We start from the raw sequence: 18702 nt of genomic DNA, 5'->3' as shown, positions 1-18702 counted from the left end.
GTTGAAGCTGGGAGTCACCGACAAGGCGGCTTCGCTTTAGCTTATAGCGCCAGATGAGAGGAGATCTGACGGAGAAGTGAGGAATTGACACCGGTGAGCAGCTCCTCACTTCCCCCCGGGGGTCAGGGTGGTGCTACACCTGTGTGTGTCCGCTCTCTGGGTCATCGGTGGGTTAGATCGTGTTCGGAGACTCACAAAACACCGCTACACAATAAACACAGCTTCAGCCATCAGGCTTCACAAACCCCCGCCATCCCTCTCAGCCAATCACTGGGCTGCCCTTGTGTTGAGGGTTAATTTTACCCCGAGTTGAACTTCTCAGGCACATCTTCCGCCTTTATATGTAGGATTTTAAAAGATCCAGCCCCCCCCAGCTTCGATCGTCTGCTAAACAGCAGCACTCGAGTTTCATTGGTTCTGATTTCCGGACATGTGTGTGGACGTGGTGTAGCCAGAGAAGAGCGTGAGACTGTTCGCCTGACAGACTGAACTCTGGAGAAAATCACCTATATAAAAGCGAGGCCGTTGATTGGCTAACCCCAGGGTTGTAGTAGTGACGTTGTTCCAAACTCCGAGTTTTTCAGCTCCATGATGACATCTAGCGACTGTTGACGATCTCAGACACTGAGCAACTACAAGACATAATATTCTCCATATAGTATATACTGAAAACACACAGGTTATATACAGGGAGTACTGCACACTGACCACTCGCCAGGACAGAGGACCAAGACAAAAACTAATCTATAGGTAAGAGTCCTTATAATTTCTGATTTACAGGACTATAATTTATACAGGATACACACACACATATACATACATATATAAGTATGTATATAAGCATATATTATAAGTGATAGATTGTAGGGACTCTATGAGCTATAATATATAATTTACACTATTTATACACACGTATAGATTATGTGTCTGTGTGTTATATGCACACATTATATGAGATAAGATAAGATCAAACTTTATTGATCCACACACCGGGGAAATTCAGTTGTAGCAGCAGCAGACGAGTCAGAATGAGGTAGACGAGAGAATAAAATATAAAAAAGACGACACAATAAACAAAACTAAATGCTGAGTATGTACATTATATACATCTTTCACTGTAGGGATTTGAATAGAAAGGTTTTAAAGTAAAGTGCAGTGGCAAAGGATGATTGCACGAGCAAGTAGTGCAAATAGTATAAGTAGAGTGAAATGACCAGTGCAGTATTTTTTTTCTCATTTCGGGTTGGTGTTGTAGAGTCTGACAGCAGTACACAATATACAAACATAAATATATATTCTACATTCTGTCACTTTGAGTCAGTGGTGAGTTTTGAACCAAACAGTTGCTTTACCACAACAAGTACGTTTCTTGTTGACAAAAAAACCTTTAAGTCAGAGGAAGAAAATCAAATTAATTTGAAGTTATAGGAAAAAAATATCTTAGATTAATGACAGAGTAGGAGATTTGTAACTTAGTATCTAAATTTTTAGTAATAATCATTGCCCACATTTCTGTCAAATTTTAGCTCACCGGGAATATATTACTGGTGCTAATTCATGAGCAGAAATTGTTTCCTCCTCCAAGCAAAAATAAATCATGATCTCAATTAAGAGCTTGTTTTTGCTGCTCACTAGTGGTGTTAACATGCCTGTTCCACTCTCTGTGATGTCACATGATAGCAGAGTCACTGGGACCTCACCTGTTGAACACATTTATACCTTTCGTCCCATAGTAGGCAGTGCAGCTATCTTTCCAAATTTTGAGGTGGTTACCCATTAAAAAGCCGGTGTCACTCAGGCTTTAATAACCAAAAGTGAATTAGAATAAGTTAATTTCAACATTCTGAGTTAGAATTGTGTTGTATATCATATTTAGGGCATTACCCCATATAAATAATGATTTGCCTGTATGTTAGAAGGTGTTAATACTTTGTGCTGTTGTCCCTTTTACCAGCTCTTCTTTATAATGTCTTACTAAATGTTGAAACTGTTTTGTTTCAACAATTTAGCCCATGACATCTCTAGCATGGCTCGTGAATGTGAATGTGAATCTTGATATGATATTTAAACACCATAGTAGGATGAACTATAGCTTAAGTGAAATATCTATAATTTGTATGTTGTATTTATAGTAAAAAAACAGGACACGGACCTTTTTGTTTGTTGCCTGTGTTGGTTTGTGCAGTTAATAGCTGTTGCATTTGCTTACTCACCAGGATCCGGCAAAGAAGGATCAACAAATCTCAAAAACACAAACAATGCCGAACATTACTTACACCAATTTTCCGATTGACGTCCATGGATCTAACCCAAATTCATGATCTTATAATCCAACTGTTCAGCTTGCTTAAAAAAAAAAGAAAAAGAAGAGGGGCAGGGGACATGTGGCTTAGATGAGAATGACGTCAGTGCTGAGATGTTATTTTTTTTTTGATTGGCTTATTCGGATGGACAGCGCACGTTGACAGACAAATAGTGGAGCAGGTTGACGTTTGCTGCTTAATTAAAGGAAATCCGGTGTCTGTCCTCCTTGATTTTTTAAAAGTAGGTTGATAAGAATGCGAGGATAAGACTCTTGGAAGCTGTTTGTTTGGACTGAATGCATGTGGTGCTTTATTTTGTATCCATTATCTGAAAAATCCAATGAAACCATGATTGAGAAGAAACCCATTTGATGTGATGTCTTAATATTTACGCAGACAATCTATATAATATGATATGAACTAATAATATATATCTCATTTTCTCTGGATGAGTGTTACATCTGCAGGTTTGTTGTTTGAAAACTCTCTCGGCGTTATTTGTGCTCAATGTGTTGACGCATCAACCTGAGAAATCCTTTTTGAAGCATCCAAAAATATTCCCAAATCTGTCTCCCCGGGGGAAACACAGTGAAAAACACCAAAGCAGGAAGAGAGGAAGTAACTCTACCAGTCCAGGCTTTCATCAGAACTCCTGAAACTCAAACCCTGCAAACACAAACAAGCAGAAATGCAGCTTTGTCTCTTTTTTTTGAGCTGATCATCAAAACAGCATTTTAAATGCCAGACGTGAGACTGCAGCATCAGAAGGAGCAGAGCAGCCTTTCACATCAGACACAGAGCCTCCTCTCAGCCTGTGGGAGTGTGTGTCTCTAAACCGTTGACCTTACAAATGAGCATGCTGCATCATTGTGAGAATTGGTGTTTCTGGGCGGTGCAAAGTGGAGTAGAGCACAGCAGAGTGCAGGATATCTGAGCACAGCAGCACAGACAGAGGCAGACACATCCGCCGCTGGAGGGATCAAATCTGTACCATCTGACGCTCAAGGATTTATCGGTTTAGTCAAAATTGCTTTTCCCACTGTGGAGATTAAGCACCGTAGATCGTTTCCACTCAGGCCGTAGAATAGCCCAGTGTAGCTGCTGCTGCTGCTGCTGCTGCTGCTGCTGCTGTTGCTGCTGCTGCTGCTGCTGCTGCTGCTGTTGCTGCTGTGTCGTCTCCCCTCTCTCATCAGCTCCGGCGCTGGGGAAGGGAATGTCTCAGGCAGGTGGAGAGCTCCAAGCCCTGGAGGGGAGTCAATTCTGAGAGACAGGAGAGGTGCGTCCTCTGGGGAATGTGAACCATGCAGGTGGATGCTGTTGTTGTGCTCTTCTGTGTGTGGATCGTGGGCGCTGCCGGGAAGATGACCCAGTCAAGAGGTCAGAAGCTGGAGAACTACAAACAGAGCAGGTAATGTCAGAGAAGACACGGACGGATGAAAGGCAAACGCATGGATGTTTTCATTCTCTCTACAGGATGTGTGACAGTTTTTAATGAAGATTTTACTGCAAAAAATCTGCTCTTTCCCTTGTCCCTTTTTTAAATTTTCTTATAGATGTATTTTTCATGTTTACACAATGTTGTGCTGTGTTTCCTGTGTCACCTGTGTTGCTCCCTCCCTCCTGAGACTTATTCAGACAGCAGATTGAAGAGCAGAGAGAGAGAGAGAGAGAGAGAGAGAGAGAGAGAGAGAGAGAGAGAGAGAGAGAGAGAGAGAGAGAGAGAGAGAGAGAGAGAGAGAGAGAGAGAGGGAGACCTAAATCCCCACATCTATTTATGTACTACTGGTGAATACCATGATATTTTGCCCCACAACCACTGTTAATGACAGTCTCCCCCAAAGGCAGCAGTTGTAGTCAATGTCGATTTCATTTGATTATTTAGGCTAATTACTGCCTCGTTAATGGGACCATTGGATTAGATGTTTTAGTTGCAAATGAACTAGAACTGGAAATCGTTAAAGGGTCCTCTGGTCCTCTAGTTGGAACTGGCTTGAACGTTAGAGGTGAATTAAATAGAACAGACTGTATTTGGTTTATTAGAATGTTAAAAGTGTTTGGTGACTGCTGTTAAATGCAAGGAGCAGTGAATAGAGAGGGACCTGAAGAACAGTGCAGGTGCTGAGAGAAACGTGACATTTACACTGTAAAACAAGCTTTTAGCATCGCAGTCATTTTTGACCCACATTCAATCTGATAATCAGAAATGAAGACATTTTTAGTGATTTGATTCATTTTTGGCAAATATTGAAGTACAAACAACTTCGTTAGATTTCATTTTAATGCGGAAATTGTGGGATCACATATATACAGTTGTCAAATTCGGTTCTTCATTCTTCAGTTCACAGCAAAACCGTCAAATGGAATTATTCTGTTTCATCGTAATGGGCCCAGTGTTGTGTAGTTGGTTTGCTTTTGTTTAGACAATGTTAACAAAAAATAATTAAGTTTAAGTCTTTAAATGCCTTGTTTTGTCTGATCATCAATTTTTTTGTGTTTGACTAATTGATGAATCTATTTATTGGCTATAATAACAGTTTTAGTATGATCACAGCTGTTTAGTGCAGTATGTGGAAGTGCAGCCAGACTAACAAGTCGACACCTCTGTACTGGAAAACAAGCAAATTACCAACTGAGTGTTTAGAACACACATTAAAGCATAAAAAGTGTGATTTATCCTTTGTGTAGACGATTGTGGCATCACGGAAATATATGATATCATCAATTTGAAATTAACATTAACATAGCAAAGCAATATTATTCGAATTAATTCAAACTTGGGAGTGTAATAATAACAAAATACCAATAATTCCGACATAAATGTGACACCACCAGATATTGCACTCTTATCATTTGCAATATCAGATCTGAAATAACACACTAGCACAGTAACTAATATTCAATTTTATTATCACTGTTGATTCATCAGCTAAACATTGGGTTTGTTAAAGGTGCAGTGTGTAAAATTTAGAGACATCTAGTGGTGAAGTTGCATGTTGCAGCGGAATACCCCTGAATCACCAGACCCTCCCCTTTCAAACATGAGAGAGAACCTCTGGTAGACTTCAGTTGTCATAAAAACTCAAACGATGTTTAGTTTGTCCAGTGTGGGCTACTGTAAAAAACATGGCGGCCTCCGTAGAGAGGACCCGCTCCAGATGTAAATATAAAGTATTTAAATACAAAGGGACAGTTCTAGGGTAAAGTAAATAACAATTTGTGAAATTTAGATGAAACACACTAGTGAAAACATCACTGGGATTATTTTATATTCAATTTCTGCTAATAGATTCCTTTCACCTAAATCTTACAGACTGGACCTTTCAATGTCACATCACACCATCCTATCATTCTAGTTGTTTATTTCAAATTGGACGTTTTATCCAACCAACAGTCAAAAACCAAAAACTAGAATTACACTCAGAGAGCGCACTCCGATCATTAATAATTCTTTACTTAACTAAAAACTTAATAAAAATTAACAAAAGGTTGTAAAAACGCCCTATATCGCAATGTTTAAGAAAATCACACCAAAATTTAATGGGTTCCCTCCTGGGTTCGTTCCACATCCTTTCACCAAGTTCGGGATAATCCGTTATAGCATTATCTTGCGGTAAATCTTTAGTTTACACACATTTGAACTCTAATGGCTAAGAATTATTCACTGTAATTGCTTATTCATTATGGTTTTTGACCAATCAACAGATTGTCTTTCAGCCCCAAAGTCCAATGTCAGTGTAAAATCTTAAAATGGCTCTGAATAAACTTGACTCAGAAAAATCCAGATATACAGCACCTGACACATGAAAAAATAAACGTTTTCTATAAATGAAAATAGATCTTCAGCATTTGATAAACAGCAACACTATTTACTTGTAGTTTGGCTGTCGAATGCAGCCCCCTAGTGAGAAACCGCCTTTGCCTTAATCTCTGCTGAAGATGATACGATTTTCTCAAGCAGGCAAAGTACAGCTCTGAACGCCTCGTAATACCGTCAGTGTTGAATGATTTGCATCGACTTAATATATTCAACAAACCCTGTCAAATTATAATCCCCCTGCCTTTAGATACAGTATCACATTTCATGCTATAAGTGCCGTTATTTATAGATCGGCGGTGGCATCGCACAGAGCGGCCTGATTCTCATCCTTTTGAGTTGAACACATGTATTTGAGAGACAAATACCTGTAGCTGCTCGTGTGTCAGGATGCATGACAGGGTGAGTCTGTCCTCGCTGGGGGGGGGGGGGGGGGGGAGTGTGTAAAACAGTGCAGGATTAAAGCTGCCTTTTTAAATCGAGACAATCCATGAAATTGCAGTCATCTGAAGTGATCATCTCAGCCCTAAGGTGATTAAGATGATCATTAAGTACAAGAGGAGCACAATCGTAATCATCTGTGGAAAATCTGCAAAAGACGGTTCAGCGCAAGTGCTTCAAAGCTGTAATTTTCTAAATGCCAGCGTGTTCTCAAATCTATTCTTCACCCCTCCGAAACTCGTTAAAAGTCTGCTCACATCCGTCCCCTCTTTGCTGACACACACAGTCTGTGAATACAAATCAAGTGTGAATCTCTGATTCCCCTTCTAGCAGGAGGGTTAAAAAAAATAATAAAAATCTCATGTACTCATGTTGAAGTAAAACTCGTCTCCCGCCTGCCTCCCATCTCTCCTCTCCTCCTCCCACTCCTTGCCTGGAGTGTGAAATCGCAAAAGCTGCTGGATGTTGCCATGCGTGGGTTGTGGGAGTTTTCACTATGTTGCGTAGAAAAATTCACTCACTGCCTTGAGGAGGAAGAGCAGAGCGCGGGATTTGTGTAGGACAGCTGAGTCCCACTCAAGAAAAACATCTGAGGAAAACCCCCTCATGACGGTTAGAGATAATTTGGGGAATTGTCGCCGGGTGATTCTTTGGACAGAAAAATATGACATATAAAAAAAAAAAAGCTGTGAATGTTTTACATTTGCATTTTTAATATGTGCGAGAATCTAAAACTTACTAGCGGAAAATAAAAAAAAATCCCTGCCGTACGAAGCCAAAATAGCCCGCTAGCTAGGTATGTAGTTAAACATGAGATTTATTTTGCAATATCTTCTTTATTTAAAAGAGAACAGCGTGCTAAATGTACGATCACACCAAGTTTAGCTGAAGCAAGGCAGCCAAGCCAAGCTAACTTTTACTAAAGCTATATTCATCTTAAAGTAATCTCCTGTAGTTGAAATACATACATTTTGATTGACTAACTTCTTTGTAATTTAGTTAGTTAGAAGAAGAATAATAATGGAAAATACTTATTTATTACTGAATATACATTTGAACAGTAACCATCATCAGCCCTTGACTCAAGCAGAATCTGAAGTTACTTTTGAATTACATCTTTTAATTTACTCTATGGTAAATCTTTTCATTTTCAATATAAAGTTCTTAATAAAGTTTGACAGTACTGTGGGGTTTTTTCAAAGGTCACAGTCAATCATTTTTTGGTTGCCTAAAAATGAAGGCATTACACCCAATCCACTGGGCTGGTAAATCTTTAAACCCCTCCTTTCTTTATTTTTGTAGCCAGCACAAGCTCTGTGGTAAAGTGGCCCGTTCACCCTGATGCAGCCCGTGCAGCGACGCTTGCATGCAGGCGTCAGGCCACACAGAGCAGAGCAGAGTGCAGACCGGCAGTCTGCTGCATGGCGTCGTCAGACAGAGGGGGGGTTAGAGAGGCATTTCTGCCAAGAGGATTAGGAACCAGCTGCTGGAAGCTGGACGTCAGACCACCAGCATCCTGCTCATCAGTGCAGTGCAGCCATAGCTCCCAGAGAAACCGGCTTCTGTTGGATTTTGCTCTTGTTGTGGTTTTTTTTTCTTTCTGTTTTCGTACAAGCCCTTCATCTCTATCTCTTTGTCACTTCCTCTGTGGTATTTCCTTAATGCATGTCCATGGTTGTCACAGGGATTTGGCCCTGTCTGTCACAGCATGCTCTACTCTATTAATCCATTTTAGGGTTTTGGGAATCTATCTTTTTTTCCTCCCTCTCTCTCTCTCTCTCTTTCTCTCGTCCTTCTCTCTCTTTTGCTGTGTGTGTCTATCTCTCTCTCTCTCCACTTGTGGCTTGAAATCAGTCCCTAAAACACAAGTATGCAGAGTCACACCTATTGAAAAATCACACCAGAGAGGAACTGGCTTCATCCAAATTGGATGTGAGGAGGAAATGCTCTTTTGGGCTTTGTGGATAAAATGTGTGTGATGTAACTAAAAGTTTCCAATCCCCGGAAGAGAGGAGCAACGAAACAAAAAGAAAAGAGGCAGAATTATCGTTGCTACTCTGAGCTATAAAGTGACGTGTGCATCATCATTTTGTTCAACCACAGAATATTACAGCTCCAGTCAAAATATGTTGTGTCATATCATGTCACATGAATTAAAAAGTTGTAGTTTTTATATCTTAATTTAAGATTTCACAGCTATTACACTGTCGTGGTAAAACTGAAGAAAACAATAAATCTCTGCTTTCGTTGTGCTGTTGCCATATGTGACAGATGTTCCTATTTATTTATTTATCTATTCATTTGTTATTTCTGGTCTTGATTTAAAGGTCGCGGAGAGAGACCAGAATGGAGGAGGGTGGAGGCCCGAAAACTGGAAGGTACGTCGTAATATGTGTAATCCATTTCCTAATTGACTTTTAAAACCATGCATTACACGTCCACGCAGGTTTACCCTGACCTCATGTTTTATTGTCTCACAGCCCGGTTTACAAGCGAAGTCCAGACATGACAAAGTCCCTGATGACTAAATCGGAGCAGCTCCTGAGAATAGACGACCACGATTTCACCATGAGGCCGGCGTTCGGAGGTGAGCAAAGAAATTGTTTTCTGTCATCAACAGAGCTGCAACACAGACAAACACTGGTATTAGAGGCTGTGTGGTCAATCATCAAGTGGGATAAGATCTGTGCAGACGTCATTGATTTGGGCCAAACTATCCTATAAGCATTAAGCTCCTGGAGGCCTTAATGACACATTCCACGCAGGCTGTGCTGGAGTTTTCAATTGCAGCTCAATTCTTTACATCGCAAGAGTGTTAACAAACAGTCTTTTGCATGGATGTACACTGGAGGGATTTGATGTCAGCTTTTTGAACAGCAGGATTACGGAGCGATAAAGACACACAGGCTCTTCGTTGTACTGGAATATCATACTGGAATATATATTCATAATCTTTTTAGCTCCGTTTATCTTTTGATTTGTTTTTTTGTGGCAAAAAACCACACACGTAAGAACTGTATTTTTTATTTCATTATTTTTTAAATCTGAGAGTTTTGGCTTTCCTGCAGTGGAGAGAGAGTTGTGCTGTTTTTATCAGGACACGTCTGCTTTTAATCACGCGACATTCTGCTGCTGAAAACACACGAGTGTGTTTGCTGTGACTAGTTTCGAACACCATGCGTCTCAGCTGGAAGTGGAAAAGAGAGCTGGATTGCCTCCAGCGCTGCATCAACTTTGATCCATTATCATGACCTAATTGTATTTGTGTACTATTGGGGGATGATGATGCAGAGTAAAAGAGCTGAAATAGGTCAAAAGTAGAATCAAAGCCAGACCGGTGCAATCTGTTGTTATATATTTGTGTGATGCATTGTTGTTTTTTTGGAAGCGTGATTTATAAAAGCAAAAGGTTGATTCAGTTTCTCTAACCGACATGTTTCTCTATTCGTTTTAAGGTCTTGACATTATTATGTCATGATTTGGCCCTAATTGAACTGATTGAATAACTTTTATTCAAGTTCATTTTGCCATGGATTTTTGTAAAGCACGTTCTAACCTAGTTTAGATATATACAAATAAAGTTAATATATTATTATTATTATTTTACCCACTGTGTACTTCATCATGAAGTATGAAAACATCTTCAAAAAACTTCTATGGATAAATGTAACATTTCTGCACTTACACTAATTTTTTTAATAGGTCCTCCGATTCCTGTTGGAGTAGATGTTCAGGTTGAAAGTCTGGACACCATCTCTGAAGTGGATATGGTGAGTATGAGGCCTGAAGACTGGAAGCACAATAACTACCTAACTCTTCATAAAACTAGCACCAAAAACAGGAAACACTACTATGAATTGATACATCAGTATTAACGATCTATACTGTCGGATATAATAAAACTCTTCGTGACAGAAAACATTTTACTGCACAGCCAAAATTTAAACTTTGATATTTTGTGTAATTAGCAGATACTTTGACTACAAGACTTCTTGCTTATAATGGAGTAGTTTTACATTTTACTTTATAAAGATAATTTCCTCTACTACTGTTCAACACTCCAGTGTTTTTCCCCTTCCTGCAGGACTTCACTATGACACTGTATCTGCGTCACTACTGGAAGGACGAGCGGCTGGCGTTCCAGAGCAACAACAACCAGAGCATGACCTTTGACAGTCGCCTGGTGAAGAAGATTTGGGTTCCTGACATGTTCTTCGTCCACTCCAAGCGTTCTTTCATCCATGACACCACCACTGAAAATGTCATGCTGAGGGTGTATCCTGATGGCAACGTCCTCTACAGTCTCAGGTAAAACACACTGACTGGGATGTGCTTGTCTGATCATCCATAGAGTTGTTTCTGTAAAGCTGTGTTTTATTTGTAAAAAAGAGATATAACACAGTCACATCAATTTTCTCTACTATAAAAATAATGGAAAACGTCACAATATAAAATCATTTTCCAACAGAATAAATTCAATACTTTCACTATGTGATGAGGAAACAAAAACACGCCACATGAAAAGTACACTATAATGAATCTCACCACAGGCGAAAGGTCCAGCATCTGATAATTATAATCAGTGTAGCATACGAATGTGACATCACCAATCAGAGGAGAACACCATTAAACTGTAAGTCTGGTATGTACCAGTTCACGGTGGGGTTTTACCTTTGTTTAATCAGGAAAATACTTTATATTCACAAATACAGAATGGCATTAGATTGTTTGATTTGAAATGTGATAACAAGAGAGTATAACATGAAGAGGATAGAAAATGAAAAAAACACGGCAGGAAGTTGATACAGGAAGGAAACACAGGAAGAAGATCAGAGAAGAAGAGTCACATTAACAGACATATTATATACATAATTAAAGTCGGCTGATTTCAGTGTTAATTTTTGCCAATATGTGAAAAACCTTTGTTTGTTCATATTTTGCATAAATATTTTTCTTAATTGAAGTTCTATTTGGATGTAGTTGTGTTTTTGTTTTATACATAGTTAATTATAATAAATACAATTAAAAAAAAACATTTAACTGAATTTTTTACAAATATCGACATCAGTACTCAAAAATCCACACAGAGTCTCTATCACTTCTAATTGTTGTGGTTGATTTTTACATTAATTTGTGAATTTAGCCTAAATTGTTGTTGTTTAAAAGTTGAATTCTTCCTTGTGTCACTGCTGTTTCTCCTGCAGAGTCACTGTCACTGCCATGTGCAACATGGACCTAAGTCGCTTCCCTCTGGACACCCAGACCTGCTCGCTAGAGATTGAGAGCTGTGAGTGGATCTTATCAAACATACAGACAAATATATCACCCAGACACTCTGGTCTAGAGCGACATGTGCATTTTGATAACCAGTTCTCAGATTACCTTAAAATGTTATATTTATGTTTCTCAAGTTAATGAATATAGCTGCAAAAATTATTCTTTGTGCAGTATAATTTACTGATCACTTTCATACACCCTTTTTCGTGCACACAACCAGATCACTTATAAAATGTCAGACACGTTAAACCATGAACGATTTTGAGCTTGTTCTGGCTTTAAACAGAATAGATATCTTTAACTCTAATGACCCTTTCCCCTTGTACAAACCCCACAGCGTCACTGCTGCTGAGCCACTAACAGTCGCAAAATCAGAGCGTGCTGTGAATATATTACAGGCTCCAGGGTCTGCTGGTGGTGCTTTACACTGGTAGTCTTGTCATGTTTTATCATTTTGTCACACATTTTGTTCGCATCCAGCATTGTCCATAATAAATCGGCCCTGATTTGATTCATTTCACATGTATACTCACTTCTGCATATTTTCCCACCAGATGCCTACACAGACGATGACCTGATGCTGTACTGGAAGAAAGGAAACGAATCCCTCAACACTGACGACAGAATCTCTCTGTCCCAGTTCCTCATCCAGAAATTTCACACCACCACCAAGCTGGCTTTCTACAGCAGCACAGGTACTGCAATCCACCACATCCCCTCTTCCAGTACATCCACTAAACTAAACTGATTATGCAAATGTACAGATGCATGTAAAAGTGAAACCGTTCACACGGAATTTGACCTACAATTTAAACTTCTCCAACTGAAAGAGCAGGTTTTCCTTACTTAATATCAATGTCTCTTGAATGTCGCACAGGGAAGAATGCACTAATATTTAATCCTTACTGTGAAACCAACTGAATCAAATGTCTACCAACCATTTTACATGCTGCTGAAAACCCTCTGTAAAAGTCCTGCAGCCTGTTACTAACCACATGTCACCTAGAGGCTCACAAGAACTACCTGAAGCATTAAATAGGATTTTATTTCCTATCTTTCTCCGCCAGAGTAGCCGAGGAACCTCTAAGTGTCTGTACCATGCAGCTAAAATGTGATAATGATATTATTTTCTTCTTATAGGCTGGTACAATCGTTTGTACATCCACTTCACCCTGCGGCGACACATCTTCTTCTTCCTGCTGCAAACCTACTTCCCTGCCACTCTGATGGTCATGCTGTCCTGGGTGTCCTTTTGGATCGATCGCAGGGCCGTGCCTGCCAGGGTGCCACTAGGTACGATAGGTTCCACACGTGTGGCCTTCGCATAGAAACGACACAAGTCCATGAAAATGAGATAAACTTATTTTGTGATTTCCCATCTCCAGGTATTTCTTTTAAACAATTGTATAATACTGGAGAGGTCAGCTTTCCCTCTAGCTTTTAGTTTAGGGGTCATGAGTGACAAGATAAGATTAGATAAGAAAATCCCACTAAGTGAACATGCTCAAAAGGAAATGTGGAAAATTATATATATGGTGTTAACAGGAATATGCATAATTATCAAATGAAAGCATGTGCCTGGACATTGTGTATCAGACAATGCCAACATATTCATATTGCAATAATGTCATTCTTCATGATATCAATTGGGGAATTATTTTTAGTGAATGAATATAGGTCTCAGATTGTCTCTGTAGCTCAACAATTAGCAAAAATATCTTACAGTGTGTTTTTTGAGACCATGATCGTAACCTTTGACTGATTAGCTCTTAAATATAATCATCTGTAGATACCATCCCAATGTAGAAATATAGAAACCCTACCAAGTTTGGTTCAAATTCATCCATGCATAGTCGTTGTTTGTACAAACAAGCACAGGCGTGGTTTACAGAGCAGTTTAATGCTGATAGCAGCATGTTAAACCCACAGAGACATCCTAACATACAGTTTGCTAATGTTACCATCTTTCTTGTTAAATAATGGCAGCATGCTGACACTTACCTGTAGAGACTGATGTGAATGTCATTCAGTTTTAGACGTATTTAGTCATTGTGGCTAAAGACGATATAGCCGGGGTCTCACCACAACAGCCAGAGACAAACCATTCACTTTTCAGCATTCTTTATATGTTATGTTGCAGAAATGCTGCTTCTCCAACTTCCCCACAGTGATCAATAAAATATGAGAATAAAACACATACAAAGTTTTTAATATGACTGGGTTCTTTTGCGCATCCCTTCCTGTGTTATTTAGCAGCCTAATAGAGTAGATAAAATCTCTGCTGTTTGTTTGTCTGCTCCCCTCCAGGTATCACCACTGTCCTGACCATGTCCACCATCATCACCGGGGTCAACGCCTCCATGCCGCGGGTCTCCTACATCAAAGCAGTGGACATTTACCTCTGGGTCAGTTTTGTCTTTGTCTTCCTGTCGGTGATAGAGTACGCGGCGGTCAACTACCTCTCCACCGTGCAGGAGAGGAAAGAGAGGAAGCTGAGGGAGAGAGTAAGTGAGATATTCTCTAAAAGGTTAATAGTTCACTCATGAAATGTTGATAGTTTAATGCTTCACTGTGACTGGTTGCTCTTTGTTGTTCTTTGTTAGTGGACTGATTTATTAGATGAAGTTTTGTTGCCAGATGCAATTATTTGTTTTTTTTAATTTCTGATAAAGCTTAATTTTGGCCCAAATGTCCAATTCTAATAAGCGAACAAAACTGTACAATGTTTAGTTTCATTCTATTCGTGTTAACAGAAGATGAAACATAATTCTCACCAAGTAAGGAGGTTGTTTATCTGTTAGAACAAGATGTAAAGCATCTGAGTGTGTGGCCAACATATTCCCATGGTGCTTTCAAATGTGCACGTTAAAATGGGGAAGCAAACGTTTCTTTGATGTTTTGCATGAATTATTAATGAAAAGCAGTTGTTCTAATCGTTGTAGATAAAACAGGGTCTCTGATGGTTAAAACAAGCCCTATCTTCTAATAATTGCAAATAAGAATTTCTCAAAGTGAACAAGGAGACGGCGACAAAGTAAGTACGAAACAGTCGAGTTCGGAAGTCACACAACACAAACAAGTCTGACCTGATTTTGTATTAGAGTAATTTTAGCCATTAGAATATTTCTCAATTGGTGGAAGCACGGATAAATTATATATGTGCATTTCCAATAAACAAATAAATATTTTCCAAATTGGCTCACTTAAAAATGCTTGAGGGGCAATGGCAAATTATTTCTGGGACTCGGGCTTGTGTACTATATGACTATTCTTCATCTGCCAAATGTTGCAGCATATGGAGCCAAATTGCCCACGTAGCCTCGGGTACATTTCCTGCACAAACATCCTTCTATTCAATGTTTCATTCCAAAGTTGTTTAAGAGCCCTGAGTTTGCAGAAACATCCGACAGCTCAATGTTTTTTTGTTTGAGTTCAAACTTAAAGTATTTTTACCAGATTGAACTGTCAATTTACTTCTGGTGTCCGTTTACCTCTCTAGCTGCCGTGTACTTGTGGCATAGGCAACCCAGACGACATGATGATCGACCCCCAGATCACTGGCTATGGGTCCATGGATGTCAACACCACAGGGAATTATGGGATGCCGGAGAATGGCGGTCGCCAAGATCGAATCTTGTCCCAGGTGTCACTGAACGACCAGCAGATCACGGGCCAAGTGGGGCCGTCCAGAGGCTACGTGAACATTTGGATAGACACCCACGTCATAGACAAGTACTCAAGGGTTGTCTTTCCTGGTGCGTACATCCTCTTTAACATCATCTACTGGTCCATCTACTCATAACACGGGATTCAGAAGAGGGACATGTGTAAGAGTCGTCTGGTCTGGGACTCCAGGAGCTGGGCTTGTATGTGCAAGAGCAGGAAAGAAGTCGCCTCTGATGCTTTTCAGATGGAGAAACTGCTCATTAGATGAATGGAGACCACTGACAGACTGGTGACCATTGCCTTCTCGACCCAGCCACTTAAAACAGAGGTACTGACAAACTGGTCAGCCATCGACGATTGTTTGATCAATCCATCAAATCTATGTGGCTTCATGTTGTAACTTCAGTGTTGTTGATGGAAAGTTTTGATATTGTCGCTGCATGAGGCTTCACTGCACAAACACACCAACACAAACTGTGCAACTATGTGCAGAGGAACTCGGCAGGGGTATGATTCTGGATGCAGTGACCAAAAATGTGAACTGGAAATGGATTTCTGACTATTCCACCATACGGACAGATTCCTCCCTCTTTGCATACGACTTGACAATCAAGAGCAAACAAATCCTTTTCATAGGAATAGCATGACATTTTGTGAGATGCATTTGTTTAGTTTTCTGGTTAAAGAGTTAGATTAAAAGATGAAAACCTTTCTATTGTCTGTCTGTTCAGGCCTGACTATAAAGCTACAGCCATCAACCAGCTAGCTTAGTTTAGCCCAGAGACTGGAAACAGAAGGGAAAAGCCAGCCTGGCTCTGTGTGAAGGTGGTCACTTCTAAAGCTCACATGCTAGGAAGTTTCATCTTGTCAAAATGTGCTGATTTCCAGATGGTTATGTGCCAAACTATTTCATTGCTGAGGCCAGAATGCTGTTCTGTACTGTAAAACATCTCACTGTTGGATTTACACCTCAGTTTTTTGTTTGGATTGAGAAATTAAATGTAAATTATTAATAAGTGAAATGTAGAGGTGCTGGTTGGCAGATTTGCCCATCGACCCTCTCATCTAACTCAACGCAAGAAACCAGTTAAGTGACATTTTCCAAAATGTGGAACTTTTTCTTTAAAAGCCTGATATTCCGATTATTCTTAAAGTTAAAATCTTCTGCAGCACGTTGGTATGATTCAATCTTTGTTACATTCTCTTGTGATCTTTGTAGTAATGCAAGTATTTTGATGTTGAGCTAATTACTGCATAACATTTGTGTAATTTGACAAAGTTTATAAAAAAAATGCAACAATATTAAAGTCACAAGTGTAAAAATATATGTTAAGTAAATCCCAAAATATTGATTATTATATCAACTTTTCTTTTTAAATTCTCATATTTTTTTTTATACAACTGAAACTCATCTCCTCTGTTTGGTGTTGTGAGGCTTTGAGGTTCACTGTGACCTGTTAGTTGCTAGTTTAATCATTTTTTCAGCTTAAAACAACTTTATACTTGGTTATGCTTTTAAAAACATCTTTTGGTGGATCATACGCACATGTAATGTCCAAAAAAAGAGGTATACATTTAACTAATGAAAGATGTTATATGTGAGAAGGTGTTTAATAAATGTTTTGTTTTCTGAACATGTGATTATTTTAACAGAACCGCAAAACAGCATTTTAAACCTCCTCTACTTGTAAACAGATCAGATGCATGTTTGAAAATACCCATTCAAACACAAACAAAATCAGACAAACATCTGTCAACAATGTTTGTGTAAATTGAAGGTTTGACTCCTCATGTTGCGATGCCCAAAATATCCCTTTTTCCTGCTTTTTTATTACTCTATATCCGAACAGTGCTGGGGGATAAGCTTTCACAGTTATTAGACATTGGACTCCTACCAGCTCCAGGGCTTCTCTTCACTCTCTGGCACAAGTCTGATTGCTGATGAGCATTCATACCCAAATCGCTTTTAACAGCATATTCTGTAATACCATTAACTGCTCACATGTGATCTGCTATAGTGAGTCTGAGACCACCTTTGTTTCTCTATACCTTTTATTTTTTCTCCATTTATCCAAATAACGTCGTGAAGGGCGTGGTGACAGTTCTGCCTGAGAAGATACACTTTTCATCGTCTTACCAAAAACCAAAACAAAAGCATCGCTGCAGCGGAGAGACATGAAAAATGATTCAAACATCAAAAAGATGTCCTGTAACCTGATTTTCCACCACATCCGTGACCACTGAATGTGTGCTGCTGAAAACATGCCCAGAAATCTGAACCACTCCAAGTCAAATATCCAGAAATGAGACTAAGAGTCTGCAGCCTGTTGGCACAGTGTATCTGTGAAGGTTCTCAGTCAACCAGGTCATGGTGTCCTCAGGAGTCGTACATGTGTGCACAGGCAACTGGAAAACCGAAACACGAGCGGGGGCCGATGTACACACATACATCTCCTGAATTTAACAGTGGTGCTTTTAGCTAAATGGCTAAATGCTCACTGAACTTTGTGTGATAGCATCCTAACATCTGCTTATTAGCAATAACATGATACATTTTAAGCTCATAAAATAATAAACAAAGGCTGCTAGTAACCAATTAATCACTTTTCATCCTCTGGGGAACAAGCACTGGAGCTAAATTTCATGTTAAATCTATACAACAGTTGAAATGTCACTGAAAAGCGCATGGCATACGTCAAACTCACACTGGTGCTACGAAGAGTAAGTAGAATAGAAGTGTTCCTCTGGTGATCACGATATCTAGGGGTGCAATTCCCTGGAGCCCTTTGCAATGGCTGAGTGCATTAGCCCAGAGCAACAATTAGTCCTGTTAGCTTGGGGTCCCCAATATTCTCGCTGTACTTGTTTTTTTTAAATAGAAGATGTCCTCACCAGCCACTTCAATCGTACTGGATTTGGCTGCAGCACAGTTTACCCCTGAAACTCCAAAAGTGTTTTGTGGACTTAAAATCTTCACTCACCCCTCCATCGGCAAAGTGAGTAGATAATGAGTGAATTAAAATATTTGGGTGAACTATTCCTTTAATGCATGCAGTGGTTGGCAATCCACCTATGTATACATTTGTGCCTTTATAAAGTGACCTTAAATGGCAGCAAGGATGGTGGATTTAAATTTGTTTCCCATTAATCCTAGCTTCACCTTATTTTTTAAAATCATGACTATTTATTATAATGTTAATC

The 18702-nt window shown here is 39.5% G+C and overlaps 1 protein-coding gene across 2 annotated transcripts; it reads left to right on the top strand.

Moving 5' to 3' along the window:
- The first annotated feature begins 3595 nt into the window (after nucleotides 1-3595).
- LOC133015804 (gamma-aminobutyric acid receptor subunit rho-1-like) lies at nucleotides 3596-15637 on the top strand. Of its 2 annotated transcripts, none has more exons than XM_061083074.1 (10): nucleotides 3596-3711; nucleotides 8886-8936; nucleotides 9039-9145; nucleotides 10261-10328; nucleotides 10643-10866; nucleotides 11763-11845; nucleotides 12390-12530; nucleotides 12976-13128; nucleotides 14143-14339; nucleotides 15335-15637. In XM_061083074.1, the coding sequence occupies exons 1-10, from the start codon at nucleotides 3605-3607 to the stop codon at nucleotides 15635-15637; spliced, it is 1434 nt and encodes a 477-aa protein (XP_060939057.1). In that variant the 5' UTR covers nucleotides 3596-3604. The 2 variants fall into 2 exon arrangements, with proteins under 2 accessions (XP_060939057.1, XP_060939058.1); XM_061083075.1 differs by having other exon boundaries at nucleotides 3605-3711; nucleotides 8886-8928; nucleotides 9032-9145.
- The last annotated feature ends 3065 nt before the right edge of the window (nucleotides 15638-18702 follow it).

Source organism: Limanda limanda, chromosome 12, assembly GCF_963576545.1.
Source record: "Limanda limanda chromosome 12, fLimLim1.1, whole genome shotgun sequence".
In the NCBI taxonomy this organism is placed as follows: Eukaryota; Metazoa; Chordata; class Actinopteri; order Pleuronectiformes; family Pleuronectidae; genus Limanda; species Limanda limanda.
This window is presented reverse-complemented; position numbering and strand designations above follow the sequence as displayed.

Bases quoted from the DNA above. Each gene is read 5' to 3' on its own strand.
- LOC133015804 (XM_061083074.1), top strand. From the start codon at position 3,605: ATGCAGGTGGATGCTGTTGTTGTGCTCTTCTGTGTGTGGATCGTGGGC. The intron at 8,937-9,038 runs GTACGTCGTAAT...ATTGTCTCACAG, and splicing joins GGAGGCCCGAAAACTGGAAG to CCCGGTTTACAAGCGAAGTC. The intron at 10,867-11,762 runs GTAAAACACACT...TTTCTCCTGCAG, and splicing joins AACGTCCTCTACAGTCTCAG to AGTCACTGTCACTGCCATGT.